The sequence below is a fragment of the Bombina bombina genome, chromosome 1 (assembly GCF_027579735.1).
Source record: "Bombina bombina isolate aBomBom1 chromosome 1, aBomBom1.pri, whole genome shotgun sequence".
Lineage (NCBI taxonomy): Eukaryota > Metazoa > Chordata > Amphibia > Anura > Bombinatoridae > Bombina > Bombina bombina.
The window spans coordinates 1,386,711,093-1,386,727,441 of record NC_069499.1 but is presented as its reverse complement, the minus strand read 5'-3'; the positions used below and the strand labels follow the sequence as shown (position 1 = coordinate 1,386,727,441).

At 38.4% G+C, this 16,349-nt stretch overlaps 1 protein-coding gene across 4 annotated transcripts in view; it reads left to right on the top strand.

Annotated features, from left to right (window-relative positions):
* Nucleotides 1-979: 979 nt before the first annotated feature.
* PIAS3 (protein inhibitor of activated STAT 3) overlaps nucleotides 980-16,349 on the top strand; it is a 109,385-nt gene continuing 94,015 nt past the window's right edge. The window contains exon 1 of one of the 4 annotated variants that reach the window (XM_053704504.1): nucleotides 980-1,202. Coding sequence is in view for 2 of the 4 variants with exons in the window: in XM_053704497.1 (XP_053560472.1) it covers nucleotides 6,185-6,208 (24 nt within the window). In the remaining 2 variants the exon portion in view is untranslated. Of the gene's footprint in view, nucleotides 1,203-1,285; nucleotides 1,306-5,565; nucleotides 5,795-6,075; nucleotides 6,209-16,349 lie in introns of those variants that run through there. The other 3 variants (XM_053704498.1, XM_053704507.1, XM_053704497.1) reach the window with 3 other exon arrangements.

Sequence of the window (16,349 nt, the reverse complement as noted above, 5' to 3'; positions counted from 1 at the left end):
CTAGTAAGATTACAAACTGTGATGATTGTTTGTCCACATTACTCTCTCAGGTATATATAAATAAATGGCCCAGGTGTGTTATTCATTTTGTTATTATGCTGTTAATTTAAATAGACATAAAACCCAAATATTTTATGATTCTGACAGGGAATGCAATTTTAAAAAAAGTTTCCAATTTACTTATATTATCAAATTTGCTTTGTTATCTTGTTATTCTTTAAGAGCTATATAGATAGGTAGCGTGCACAAGCCACAGGAAATAGTTCTACCATCTAGTTTTCTTGCTAATGTATAACATTTTTGCAAAACTGCTGCCATATAGTACAGCTGAAACGTGCACACTCCTGAACTTACATCCCTGCTTATTAACAAAGGATAACAAGAAAACAAAGGAAATTTGATAATAGAAGTAAATTGGAAAGTTGTACAAAATTGTATTCTCTATCTGAATCATAAAAAAGAGAGAGAGAAAACAACAGAACAAACATATATAGAAAACAAATTAATTAGCTAAAAATAAGTGCAGTCTGGTCTATATATAGAACACCTACCCTCCCGAGATGCTGATAGACCAAATGCAAAGCAGGAGGGAACATAGCAAATATATATAGAAATTACATGGATTGGATAAAAATAAAATGGATACAATATGTGTAAAATAAATAAATGATCAGTGACATAGTAAATATACAAAGCAAAACTATAAATGAAACAAAATAGTCACATAAAGTGATAAGATGGGGATTTGGAATGTATAAATAATAAGGAAAAACCTGAGAATAAAATACATTATTTTAATAATAAAAAAGGTTATCCAGTAGTTTCTATGTTGATCATCACATATAATATCTGCCTTCTCACAGATTGTCTAAAAGCATTGAAAGCAGAGAAGATGGTACTGAAGACCCTTTCTTTACATGACACTATTGGCCACTAGGGGCAGTGTGGTCACCCTGCTCCTCTGGGCATTTCCTGATTCTTTCATCCACTCCCATAAAGTCAAAGTCGCCCTGGATTGTGCATTTTTATATTTAATTCCTTAACCCTGACTGCACCCTCCTGCCTTCCTTGCATTTGGTTGAGCTGCACCTCGGGGTTAGGTGTTCTACATATGCACCGGACTGCACTTATGCTGGGTTCATGTAACAGGGGAAGGTTTTTGCGAGAAGGACATCCCCCCGTTAAATATCCAGCTCTCTTTGGTGAGTACAACGCTACATTAAAGTATGGCTTTTCCTCTTGCTGCCAGAATTCAGACCACTTTCTTAACTTTTCTCGTGCACCGGACTGTTTAGCAATGAAATGGTTAGTAAATGATTTTATTTCAGCAGATGATTGGGCTGGATTGCTACATTTTAGGCGGACTGTCTGCTTTATTTTCTAACAAAGACACCTCCTGGAGCTTGCGTTAACTCCATGGCTGCTGGAAAACAGGGGATTAGTCCTGACACTATATGTAGAGTACAAACTGAATCCAGTAGCCTATGAATATTCAGTGCACAGTGTATTTTTATGATCACATTCATATCATCTTTTTTGGTGAAATATGGGCTTTTTAACATTAGTATGAGAGCAAATAGAAATAATTTACCTTCACTCTTCTAAAGTGTTTGCCTTTACTAGTACAGTTTGAACCAACAGTTTTTATGCTTTCTAGTTTTATTCTAAAACTGGGCTAGAAAATACCTTCACAATGTGACTGGTTGCCCTCTGTCTCTATTTTTTGGGGCTATTTTACATATTTCAACATGAATATTAATTAAATTTAATATGTGTTACACCCCCTGAATGTAACATACGAATATTTTTTTCCATTTAAAAGAATATTAATAGGGGTTACATTTGTAATATATTTTAGCAATTAGCCATTTCTGGCTATCAGCTTTATCATACTATTTTGTAGCCTTCGTTCATTTTGTAAACAACTAGCTTCATTTTCTCTTTGCCCTTTTTAATATCCTGCTTCCCTATCGCAGCATATTCTACAATATCTTTCATAACTATTTATTTCTCTGTTCATAACTTGATGATAAATTAATGTTTTGAGTACACTTGTCATAGATTGGCTTAGCTTGTACGTTGTGTATTTGTGTGTTTAATGCATATATGTAATTGGAAAACAATATTACTATATTTTAAAATATCTTTATATAAATGTTCTGTGCCACACATTACTTATTGCTTAGTACTTATCTCACTGTGGATAGTGTCTCCTGATTTGGTGGGCAATGCTCCTGTCCCAGAGTATTCTGGTTATATATATATATATATATATATATATATATATATATATATATATATATATATATATATATATATATATATATATATATATATATATATATATATATATACCATGTAACAATTTAGAGCCCTTTGTCACTATCCACATTGGTACTATTTGTCCCCACAAACTGGTATGGCATAGGATACAGTCATATCACTAATTGGTGTCCTGGGCCAAATAGCACAGTGTATTGTTTGGAGGAGCTATCTTTTCTCCAAGGCAAATCTCAATGAATTTGGTTAAAATGTAGGAGCCAGGTATTTGTGAGATTACTGCTGCTTAGCACATTTAACCTCTTAAGGACATATAACGGAATGTATCCGTCATAAAACAATTGAGCAAACTGAAAGCTGTGTCCTTAAAGGGTTAATAGTGACTTAAAGGACAGTCAACACCAGAATGTTGGTGTTTTTTAAAACAGATAATCCCTTTACTACCCATTCCCCAGGTTTGCATAACCAACACAGTTATTGGTTATGCAGAAGAAGCGCATGTGTGCATGCGCGAAACATGTCAGATAATCCAAGCTGCAACCTTTGTCTAATACCTGCATGAATAAACGCTGTTGGCACTGGCTATCTGTCCGGACCTGCTGTTTTCTTTTTGTTATAATAATACACAATTTACCTCCTGTGATTACCTTGTATCTAAGCCTCTGCAGACTGCCCCCTTATTTCAGTTCTTTTGATAGACTTGCATTTTAGCCAATCAGTACTCACTCCTGGGTAAATTCCCGTGCATGAGCTCAATGTTATCTATATAAAAAACACATGAACTAATGCCCTCTAGTGGTGAAAAACTGTCAATTGCAGAGGCGGCCTTCAAGGTCTAAGAAATTAGCATATGAACCTCCTAGGTTTAGCTTTCAACTAAGAATACAAAGAGAACAAAGCAAATGGTTGATAAAAGTAAATTGGAAAGTTGTTTAAAATTACATGCCCTATCTGAATCATGAAAGTTTTTTTTTTTGGACTTGACTGTCCCTTTAACCCTTACTTGTGCCCAATGCACACAATAGATAAAAGAACAGATGCTCCTTAACTCGTTCATGGCTGTCATTTAACCCTTTGATTTTCTGGAAAACACCAAACAGCAATTTGATCCTTACCTTAAAGGGTCCATGTCTGGGTAACTTGCTTTTATCAATATTGTGAGCAGGGTAGTCTCAAACTAAATTAATGTGCAGTTGTGCCATTAGTGGTATAGCAGTGAGTTCTACACCACTCCCTTGTCAGAAAACCATGCTTGTGCACCTTTCTAGGCACCAATGCCAATTTTTTGAGGTGTACAGGTGGCACCTCCCCCCATGTAAAAAATAACAGGGTTGTCCACATTTTTTAAATTTTTATTGTTCTTAATAATGTATCGCCTAGAATTGTTTCACAACCCAAGTGACCTCAGGGCCCGGTAAAGTTTAGCCAGACATGTCCAGGGCCTGGTACTTTTATATTCTATTAAAGGGTTTAGTAAAACTGAGACTGTGGGTATTTTACATAAAATGGAAAATTCAAGAACAAGGGGTCATGAGCTCAAGCTAAAGGGTAGTAGATTCAGGAGTAATTTAAGGAAGCACTTCTTTACAGAAAGAGTGATTGATTTATGGAATAAACTTCCTCAAGAGGTAGTAGCAACAAACACTGTGGGGGACTTTAAAAATGCATAGGGCTATCCTACGAACTAGATAAGTTTATACTGTTAGGTAAGGTCGGGCAGACTTGCTGGGCCTATGGCTCTTATCTGCCGTCAATATCTATGTTTCTATGTTTATATATATATATATATATATATATATATATATATATGGCATTGGTGTCAGTGGGCTGGTATCACTTACCTGCTTTGTCCAGTCCCATCTGCTCCTTGTCCGGCTCTGTCCTCCCACGGATCTGTCCCTATATGCGTGCAGCCCACACACATGTGCAATGGCACTCTGGACAGGCCTGCCTGGTATTCCTTATGTGTGGTGGGCCTGTCAGACCGCACAGTGGTAGCATGTCGGGTTGTGGCTCACCAGTAGGCCCGTCACATCTCGGCCGTTGAGAAACCAGGCCCTAGGTCAATGATGTCCAACTTCTTAACACATAGGAGCTACAAATCACTTTTGTAGAGGCACTATACTAATATAGTGATAAAATGACATGCTCTTATTCGTTAGAACATGTCATTTTATTACTAGCATTGCTGTAAAGGGGTTAAACACGTATGTAAAGTGCAACTTAAAGGTGCAGAGCACTACTGATCCAATCAGGAGTGCCAGTTGCACAACGCAGCTGTACAACTAGTGCTGCTGGGTCAGCGGCAGTTTCCACTCCCAAGAGGTACTTTATGTGTTTAACCCATTTGCGGGGGTTAAACATATAACCATGCAGCATTGCTACTGATACAATTACATGATCTAATAAATTAAAACATGTAATTGTATCACTATAATGGCCCTTTAAACACCCAAATAGCATACTTAATTAAAATGTGAAGGGGTGCAACACCCAATGTTAGGTATAATTGTAGGGTTTCTTGTGTCTTCCCTTTCTTGTGATCACTACAGAGCCACCACATGATGCCTCCAAAGTACAAATTCTTAGTTCTGCTTCTTCTTTGAGCCACAAAAACTAGCACAACCTAGATGGTATATTATTTTAATACACATTTACAAAAAATACACTGCTAAAGTGTATTGCTTTATAAGTGAGTATTTGAAATATTTATTGATATGTTTGGCCAGGGTACCAAAAATGTTATATATAAAGGTCCTATCACTAATGGTGGGATTTATAATGTCATAATAAAGATAGATGAAAATCTAAATAAGCAAATAAAATTGGGCTACAAGGTTGCCCAAACTGCATCTGCAGCACTACTGAGCAAAAAAAAACAAAAAAAAAACTAGAAATTTGGTAACAAAAATCATCAGTACTACACTTCTTAGGTAATTAAGCACGTATATTTGTATCAAATTCTGTAGATATGTGTAGTGTGTATATATAATTCAGTAATTTTAATTTCCTATGTAATTGTATCAATGAAAATGCGATTTTTTGAGACCAGAAGTAAACTTTGTTTTCACAGATTAAATGCCTAAACCCCTGTCTTATACAGAGTGCTTTGGTATTTTGTCCCCTTGTCACACATTTGGCAGCCTGCTATGCAGTTTCACCACCTCCTGTTACACTGTTTTGATGTTCAGTCTTCTTCTTGCCACGTAGTTCTGGCAGATTAGACCCCAGTCACAGTTTTTGATGTCCCGGGCTTCCTATCCCACTATATTTTGACATCTTGGTTTTGCTATCTCATAGTTTTGGTGTCAGCTCACAGTTCGGTGTCCCTTTTCACATAGTGTGTTCCAGGGGTCCAAGACACCAACTATCAGGTGCTATGCGTTACCCGTCACACAATGCTTGTCCACTTCGTTCCATTACATTTTAGCTTTATTTGCCCCGTTTCACGTGCCGTCCTGTCAATGTCAACCGACTCAACCCGTTTCGATGCTCATTATTTTTGTTTACACAGGTTTGTATTCTAATCACTAGGGAATAATATTTTGCTATTGCGGCTTTGTCATACATATTTATTTGTCACAACTCACATAGTTTTGTGACTCGGCCACCTGTTACTCACATTTGGGTCGCCTATTCATCTCTATATTATAATATCGGTGACCATCTGTCACTTTGAATGAACCTCGTTTGCCTGTTAAAGCATTTAACAACTTCCCAAGCACTGTTTTAATTGCCTGTCTTACAGCAGACCACTATCTAAACCAACTACGGTACTCCGTTTCGCCATGTAATGGCCTCTCGGGCCGGGAAAGGCCTCTCTCTTCCCTCACGCTCTCCTCCAGGAAGGCTCTTTGCTCCCAGTCCCTGGTTCTCTCCTCCTGTCTTCGAGCCATGTCTCAAGATGGCGGAGTTCGCGGAGCTCAAGGTACTAGAGCATCGGGCGCAGTACCGGGACCCACGAGGCGGGACATAGGGAGGGGAAATTGGGGAGCTGGTCGGGAGAGTACCGAGGTCTGAACTCGGGCCTACTCGGGGGGGGGGGGGGGGGGGGGGGGGGGAGATAACGGCCTGTGTAATACGAGTACATTTAGACAGTACATGCTAGAATTATACTGATGTTTCTGTTTCCTTACCGTGTTTATGTAAGATATGGTAACACAGAGACTTTTATTTGTGCATTTGGCTTCCATGAATTTGTAGGAACTATTACTGTATGGACATATAGTGGTCCTGGGCAATTCAGACGTCTGTCTGTATGTCTCTATCTATCTATCTATATCTATCTATCTATCTATCTATCTATCTATCTATCTATCTATCTATCTATCTATCTCTCTCTCTATCATCAGACCTGATGTTTTTGTTGGTCTTATGTATTCATTTTGTTTGCACATTGTGTAGGAGTCTCTTGTACTTTCCATTAGAATAGCAGAATAAAACAATTAATATATTTAATTTGATGAACAGTCATCAGCGATTTTCCTGCAATTTACATATATCTAATAAAATATTTCAGATTTCGTGCATATTTTGTGAAATTTGAATAGAACTTTTTGGGACAGAGTGAATAGGGCTATGGAAACCACCTGTGTACATGGTCTATACTTATACTACCATAAGTGAATTATTGTCAATGATTTATTTTATGTTGGCTGCTACAATACATGTATAATATGTACAATTAAAGGGACAGTCTACAATGGAATTTTTATTGTTTAGAAAGATAGATAATCCCTTTATTACCCATTCCCCAGTTGTGTCTAACCAAAACAGTTATATTAATGTGTGTGAACATATGAGAGCACCACTTGTTAAAAAAAACACCAAAGTATATGTGTGTTAAAGAAAAAATAACATGAAGACAGCTGATCCAAATTTTAAAAGGTTATAATTGTACAATTAAACAGGATTACAACAAAATGACAACAGGTCATTTCACATAGTAATACAAGTGTGGCAAGCCCCCTCAGATAGGAACAGTGTCTTCTTTTATAGCCCATGTGTTGTGTTTCTGAGAATCTTCACATGTAAGCACCTTGTGGTCTTCTTCTTATCTTGTCCATACAGACTTTGGGTGTTGTTACTATAGCTGAAAAGACTTACTTTGCATACACAGCAGAAAATAGCTGAACTGACAAGAAAAATGTAATTGTTTAAAAATGTCACGTCAGCCTATTATAACACACGAGAAATATATACAGAATTAAAATATATTTTCCCTAACATGTGCTAATATTTATTATTATGTGATTTAAGATAAGCGGCTGTTATAAAAAAATAACAGAAATTATACAAACACTTAACAGCTCTAATTAAGTGTTTGTACAGTTATATTAAAGGGACACTCAGGTTAAATTAGATTTTCATGATTCAGATACAGCATATAATTTTAAACAACTTTCCAATTTACTTCCATTAAAAAAAAATGTGCACAGTCTTTTATATTTGTAATTTTTGAGTCACCAGATCCTACTGAGCATGTGCAAGAATTCACAGACTATACGTATATGCATTTGTGATTGGCTGATTGCTATCACATGGTACAAGGGGAGTGGAAATATACATAAGTTTGAAATTTTGTTATAAAAAAATCTACTACTCATTTAAAGTTCAGACTAAGTGCCATTGCATTGTCTTGTTATCTTGCATTTGTTGATTATGCAAATCTAATGTGTTGACTGGTCCTTCAATATACTTTTTACCTCTGTGATTACCTTGTATCTAATAATCTGACAGCTCCCTGATCACATTACTTTTTATTTATTATCTATTAACTTGTATTTAGTACTGTTGTGCTAACTCTTAAATAAATCATCGGGCGCAAAGACAATGGTATCTATATGGCCCACATAGACTAGCATTCTCCTGTTGTGAAAAGCAAATTAAAAAAGCGTGTGATTAAGAGGCTGTCTATAGTGGCTTAGAAACAGGCAGAAATTATAAAGTATTTCTAATATAACAATGTTGGTTGTGCAAAGCTGGGAAATGGGTAGTAAATGCATTATCTATCTTTTAACCAGTAACAATTTTAGTGTAGACTGTCCCTTTTGAGCACTTTCCCAAGAACTTAATTTTAGTCTGAGAGGCATAGCTTGCAAGCATTATTTGAAATAAGTAATGTGAGCTTCAGTTTGGACCCAAATAGTGCAAGGCATTAGGTTTATCTCTTGGCCAATAGCAGTAGCTGAGTAGTACATCATCTTTATGTTTTTAGTATACTCTACAGTTTGTTCCAGGGTAAAGTGTCGGCTATTTCTTTATGGCTTTGTGCACATTTAGTGGATTTTCTATCTATTTGATAATTTTTTTAAACATGTTCAATTTCTATTGCACAGATTAACATTAAATACAATAATGTTAAATTATGCGGAAAATTATATAATATTAGAAAATATTTCACTACCCCCACCAGGCTACTTCATATTGTCACCTGGCTGGCATCTTCTGTGGAGAACACTGCTGAATCACTTGAAAGTGATGCAGAATATGTGTAAAAAAACTGGCTAGAAAATATTACATGAACATCTCTATGTGAAAAAGGTAGATAATTTACCTTAAAATTTCTTTAGTAGCCACATCCCATTGTAAAGGTACTTTAAGCAGCCGATCAGGATGCATGTCCCGGTATTTGCAAGGGAACGTGCATCTTGCATGTTCAGGCATAGTTAGTTACTTTATTTCTCTCTTCAGTTTAACCCCTTAAGGACCAAGGACGTACAGGGTACGTCCTACAAAAACTGTCACTTAATGACCAAGGACGTACCCTCTACGTCCTCAGGGTTTTCAAGCGCTGGAAGCAATCGTGATAGCTTCCAGCTGCTTTCATGTTATTGCAGTGATGCCTCGATATTGAGGCATATTGCAATAAAATTTTTAGGCAGGGTGCCGATTGTTGGTGGGTGGGAGCCTTAGCAGGGAGGAGGTTGGGTGGCCCATTGTTGGTCTATATCCGGATCCTGTTCCCTCTGTGTTCCCTGGAGCGCACGCTACATTAGTTAAAAGTACAGTCAAAGAAGGGAGAGGGAAGGGGAAAAAAATGTTGGGAAACCGATCTAGGAGGGGGATAGAGTATTGAGGGAGGGCAGCTTTTTCTTACATGTATAATGTACAAGTAGCAAGTGTAAAAGACAAGAATGACTGTATGTAAGGGTGAAAATTCCAAAGGCAAAAAGTGTGCCGTCAGGGTTGCTTCTGGAGATAACTTTATATCAGTGTAGTTCATCAAACTTGGTGTATCTGACAGTTCCCAAAGTTGGAATAAATAGGTAAGTACAAAGCAGAGTATGGTATCCAGAAAGTCACCAAACAGTTATGAAAAATTTAGCCAGTACTTATCTTATCTCCACTTATATGAAGGTGCCGGGGGTAGCAAGCTGTAAATAGTGTCCAACCTTCAAAGACCTATTACCACAACTGGTCCGTGTGTATAACAACTGCGGACATCCTCCGCTGGTGTTCTTGGACAGGCGATCAGACCCTCCAGTCCCGTCAGCAGGAATTGGCCGCAAAGGTACTCACACGCCATCCTCGGTGAATGTTCCACCCGCTCTGACGTCAGAGACTCTGCGCTAAACGCAAGCGCTTGGTGATGAGGTCCGTTGGAAAGAAAAGTAAGGTGCACCTTCAATCAGTGGCAGGGCTTAAGTCTGCGGTCAGCTGTAAGCGGTATCCCATCCGTTATATAAGATAGAAGAAATCCCAAAGGAAGGAGTAGCAAGAAACCAGAGACCAAAAACTCTGATGAAGCACATGCGTGAAACGCGTCAGGTGTTAATTTGCCTATTTACCTGATACCCGGCAACATTGCTGAATAAACTCAAGCATTGATAAGTTTTTTTTGTCTCCGGTTTCTTGCTACTCTTTCCTTTGGGATTTCTTCTGTTTTGGGCCAAATCGAAGCTTTTACCCCACAATTTTGATGCCAGAGGGCAGGTAGGGCCACAGCAGGGCTGTGGCAAGATGCTGAGGGGTCTTTTTTCCGGATCTGGGCCTATTTTCGATCCGGTTTGGTCATTAAGGGGTTAATTGTTAAAAAAAAATTGCTGTGCAATCTTAACTGCCTATAGTGGGTCTACATACAACATTTTGAAAAATTTGGTGCATGTTTAGACTGTTTTGCAGAAAGTATATGCTTTTTTTTTCTTAAAGGCGCAGTACCGTTTTTTAAGATTTGTTATTTTTTTCACTAAATAAAGTGTTTTCATGCTTGTTTGTAGTCATTACTAGTCTGTTCAACATGTCTGACATTGAGGAAAGTCAATGTTCAATATGTTTAGAAGCCATTGTGGAACCTCCACTTAGAATGTGTCCCTCATGCACTGAAAGGTCAATAAATTGTAAAGAACATATTTTAGCTACTAAAAGTATGTCACTGGATGATTCTCAGTCAGAAGAGAATCAGGTTATGCCATCTAACTCTCCCCAAGTGTCACAACCGTTAACGCCCTCACAAATGACGCCAAGTACTTCTAGTGCGTCTTAATTCTTTTACCCTGCAAGATATGGCCGCAGTTATGAATACTACCCTCACTGAGGTTTTATCTAAGCTGCCAGGGTTGCAGGGGAAGCGCAGTAGGTCTGGTGTGAGAACAAATGCTGAGCCCTCTGACGCTTTATTAGCTATATTTGATGTACCCTCACAATGTTCTGAAGTGAGGGATTTGCTGGCTGAGGGAGAGATTGCTGAATATATGTTCCCTCAGACAGATTCAGATATGACGGCTTTTAAATTTAAACTAGAACACCTCCGCTTATTGCTCAGGGAGGTTTTAGCGACTCTGGATGATTGTGACCCTATTGTGTTTCCAGAGAAATTGTGTAAAATGGACAAATTCCTTGAGGTTCCTGCCTACACTGATGTTTTTCCGGTCCCTAAGAGGATTTCGGAGATTGTTACTAAGGAGTGGGATAGACCAGGTATTCCGTTCGCTCCCCCTCCTACTTTAAAGAAAATGTTTCCCATAGCAGACACCGTGCGGGACTCGTGGCAGACGGTCCCTAAGGTGGAGGGAGCTATTTCTACCCTGGCTAAGCGCGCAACTATACCTATTGAGGACAGTTGTGCTTTCAAAGATCCTATGGATAAAAAATGAGAGGGTCTCGTGAATAAAATATTTGTTCATCAAGGTTTTCTTCTCCAACCTATAGCGTGCATTGTTCCTGTAACTACTGCAGCGTCCTTTTGGTTCGAGGCTCTGGAAGAGGCTATTCAGGTTGAGACTCCATTAGAGGATATTCTGGATAGAATTAGGGCGCTCAAGCTAGCTAAATCTTTCATTACAGATGCCGCTTTTAAATTGGCTAAATTAGCGGCAAAGAATTCAGGTTTTGCCATTTTAGCGCGCAGAGCGTTATGGCTTAAGTCCTGGTCTGCTGATGTGTCATCAAAAGCTAAGCTTTTAGCCATCCCTTTCAAGGGTAAGACCCTATTCAGGCCTGAACTAAAAGAGATAATTTCTAACATTAATGGAGGGAAAGGCCATGCCCTTCCTCAGGATAAGACTAATAAGATGAGGACCAAACAAAATAATTTTCGTTCCTTTCGAAACTTCAAAGGTGGTTCCTCTTCCCCTGCCGCAAAGCAGGAGGGGAATCTTGCTCAATCCAAGTCAGTCGGGAGACCTAACCAGACTTGGAACAAGGGTATATAATGGAAATATATAAAACAGCGCTTGGACTTAAAACACTTTGGCCTCTCTCTGTAAACCCCCTTCCTGGTCAATGAATTTTTAAGATAAGTAGTTGAGAGTGGCGCTATTGAAAGCTAAAAAGTGTTAAAAACTAAGAGACCAAATATCAAAAATAAAAAATTTTTTGGGATGTGTAGCGTTTTAACAATATATCTGTTTGTAAATACTATGGGCAAAGTTATAACTGGATAAACGTACAGCTATGATTTGTGGACAATACCGCTATTAAATAAAACTGGGCTAGAATTTGTACCATAAGGATTTCTTTCCAACTGAACAAATATGTGATACTCCGTATAAAATATGTGATACAATTTATATAATATATTCCTAATTTAAAAATGTATATTCTCAATGTTCTGTTATCTATTTTGGAGTTGGGTGGCTGTAATATGGTGTTTTCTATACGTCTGAGAAAATGAATCAAACACTGAAATAATTAAAACACTGAAATAATTAATTAAATGCTTAGTATTTACATAGGACATATCAAATTGAATGAATAAAAATTGATAGATTCTATTCACATAAATATAAGAGGATATGAATACAATCACAAGTTATAAAATACAATCACAGATTATAATCACAAAATATAAAAAAATCAATCACAGGATATATAAAAAATTAATCACAAGATATAAAAATAATCGGAGAATATAAAAATCACAGGATATAGAAAATATATATAGTGTGAGATAGCCCAGGTAAGTCTTTTATTCTGGTCTTGTTTGATATAGTACCAAAGTTCCCAGGCGGATATAAAAGAGTATGGTCTGTATAACAAAACGGCAATCTTGCAATATTGCTGAAAAAATAGCTCCTGGCAGCAAAATTGTTTCAATCAGTTGTTTCAATTTTTTTAAACAGATGTTCTTAAGGAGTCTTTTTTTATTTTCTAGCCGATAGTAGATTAGGTTTATTGTGTGCTTAGAAATATTTTACAGTTTCCCTTTTAGGTAAATGTGGATACAATTTTAACCAACTCCACCTTTTGAAGTATGTCTGACCCGCTATGTAGGTGGTCTTACCGCCTTCTCTATGCGTTGAACCCGTTTTGTGGGTGGTCTTACCTCATATTGTGTGCAGTTGGAATCAGTGGCTTACCGGTCTCCTAAGCCTCGGTAAAAGTAATGGTGATGTAATTCGTTTTTTTTTTCAACTTGCGCAAGTTCTCTTTCAAACCGGTGGCTTTTTCTCCTGCTCTTAGTACTTTGGTGTACGCAGGTGAAGATGTGCTTGAGGTCTGTCGATATCCCTGCACTTAGTACTCCATGTACGCAGGTAACGGACAGGTAATAGAATTTGTTCGACTCCGACAAGTAAAACAATTAATCTTTTCTTGTAAAGTATTCCACAGTCTTAGTTAGCAAAGGGCTTTTTGACTGTTTCATACAGCTTTTTATCACAATTTCTACGCGTTTCACCCGTGTTCCGGGCTTTTTGAAAAATCTTGAAAAAGCCCGTTGGTTAAAATTATATCCACATTTACCTAAAAGGGAAACTGTAAAATATTTCTAAGCACACAATAAACCTAATCTACTATTGGCTAGAAAATAAAAAAGACTCCTTAAGAACATCTGTTTAAAAAAATTGAAACAACTGATTGAAACAATTTTGCAGCCAGGAGCTATTTTTTTCTGCAATATTGCAAGATTGCTGTTTTGTTATACAGACCATACTCTTTTATATCCGCCTGGGAACTTTGGTACTATATCAAACAAGACCAGAATAAAAGACTTACCTGGGCTCTCTCTCTCCTGTGATTTTTATATTCTCTGATTATTTTTATATCTTGTGATTCATTTTTTTTTATATATCCTGTGATTTATTTTTTATATTTTGTGATTATAATCTGTGATTGTATTCATATCCTCTGATATTTATGTGAATAGAATCTATCAATTTTTATTCATTCAATTTGATATGTCCTAAGTAAATACTAAGCATTTAATTAATTATTTCAGTGTTTTAATTATTTCAGTGTTTGATTCATTTTCTCAGACTTATAGAAAACACCATATTACAGCCACCCAACTCCAAAATAGATAACAGAACATTGAGAATATACATTTTTAAATTTGGAATATATTATATAAATAGTATCACATATTTTATACAGAGTATCACATATTTGTTAATTTGGAAAGAAATCCTTATGTTATAAATTCTAGCCCAGTTTTATTTAATAGCGGTATTGTCCACAAATCATAGCTGTACGTTTATCCAGTTATAGCTTCGCCCATAGTATTTACAAACAGATATATTGTTAAAACGCTACACATCCAAAACATTTTTTTATTTTTGATATTTGGTCTCTTAGTTTTTAACACTTTTTTAGCTTTCAATAGCGCCACTCTCAACTACTTATTATCTTGGAACAAGGGTTAACAGGCCAAGAAGCCCGCTGCTGCCACCAAGACAGCATGAAGGGGTAGCCCCCGATCCGGGACCGGATCTAGTAGGGGCAGACTTTCTCTCTTCGCTCAGGCTTGGGCAAGAGACGTTCAGGACTCCTGGGCTTTAGAAATTGTAACCCAGGGGTATCTTCTAGATTTCAAAGATTCTCCCCCAAGGGGGAGATTCCATCTTTCTCAATTGTCTGTAAACCAGACAAAAAGAGAGGCGTTCTTACGCTGTGTAGAAGACCTATTTTCCATGGGAGTGATCTGCCCAGTTCCAGAAACAGAACAGGGGCAAGGGTTCTACTCCAATCTGTTTGTGGTTCCCAAAAAAGAGGGAACTTTCAGACCAATTTTGGATCTCAAGATCCTAAACAAATTCCTCAGAGTCCCATCCTTCAAGATGGAGACCATTCGGACTATTTTGCCAATGATCCAGGAGGGTCAATATATGACCACCGGGGACTTAAAGGATGCGTATCTACACATTCCTATCCACAAAGATCATCACCAGTTCCTCAGGTTTGCCTTTCTGGACAAGCAATACCAGTTTGTGGCTCTTCCCTTCGGGTTGGCCACGGCTCCCAGAATTTTCACAAATGTGCTAGGGTCCCTTCTGGCGGTTCTAAGGCCGCGGGGCATAGCAGTGGCGCCTTATCTGGACGATATCTTAATTCAGGCGTCAATTTACCAACTAGCCAAATCTCACACGGACTTCGTGTTGGCTTTTCTAAGATCTCACGGGTGGAAGGTGAAGGTAAAAAAGAGTTCACTTATCCCTCTCACAAGAGTTCCATTCCTGGGAACTCTGATAGATTCGGTGGACATGAAATTTTTTCTGACGGAGGTCAGGAAATCAAAGATTTTATCCAGCTGCCGAGCTCTTCATTACATTCCTCAGCCATCAGTGGCTCAGTGTATGGAGGTAATCGGTTTAATGGTAGCGGCAATGGACATAGTTCTGTTTGCTCGCTTGCATCTCAGACCACTTCAACTTTGCATGCTCAAACAGTGGAATGGGGATTATGCAGATTTATCTCCTCCGATAAATCTGGACCAAGAGACCAGAGACTCTCTTCTTTGGTGGTTGTCACAGGATCATCTGGCCAAGGGAATGTGTTTCCGCAGGCCAGCGTGGGTCATAGTGACGACGCACGCCAGCCTATTGGGCTGGGGTGCAGTCTGGAATTCCCTGAAAGCACAGGGATTGTGGACTCAGGAGGAGGCTCTCCTCCCGATAAATATTCTAGAACTGAGAGCGATATTCAACGTGCTTCAGGTGTCGCCTCAGCTGGCGTCGGCCAGATTCATAAGATTCCAGTCGGACAATATCACGACTGTAGCATATATCAATCATCAGGGGGGAACAAAGAGTTCTCTAGCGATGATAGAAGTTACCAAAATAATCCGATGGGCAGAGACTCACTCTTGCCATCTATCAGCAATCTATATCCCAGGAGTGGAGAACTGGGAAGCGGATTTTCTAAGTAGTCAGACTTTTCATCCAGGGGAGTGGGAACTCCATCCGGAGGTGTTTGCACAATTGATTCAGCAATGGGGCACACCAGAATTGGATCTGATGGCGTCTCATCAGAATGCCAAACTTCCTCGATACGGGTCCAGGTCAAGGGATCCTCAGGCAGTACTGATAGATGCTCTAGCAGTACCCTGGTCGTTCAACCTGGCTTATGTGTTTCCACCATTTCCTCTCCTTCCTCGTTTGATTGCCAGAATCAAACAGGAGAGAGCTTCAGTGATTTTGATAGCACCTGCGTGGCCACACAGGACGTGGTATGCAGACCTGGTGGACATGTCATCTCTTCCACCATGGACTCTGCCACTGAGACAGGACCTTCTGATTCAAGGTCCGTTCCAGCATCCAAATCTTGTTTCTCTGCGACTGACTGCTTGGAAATTGAACGCTTGATCTTATCTAAGCGGGGGGTTCTCTGAGTCGGTCATAGATACCTTGATT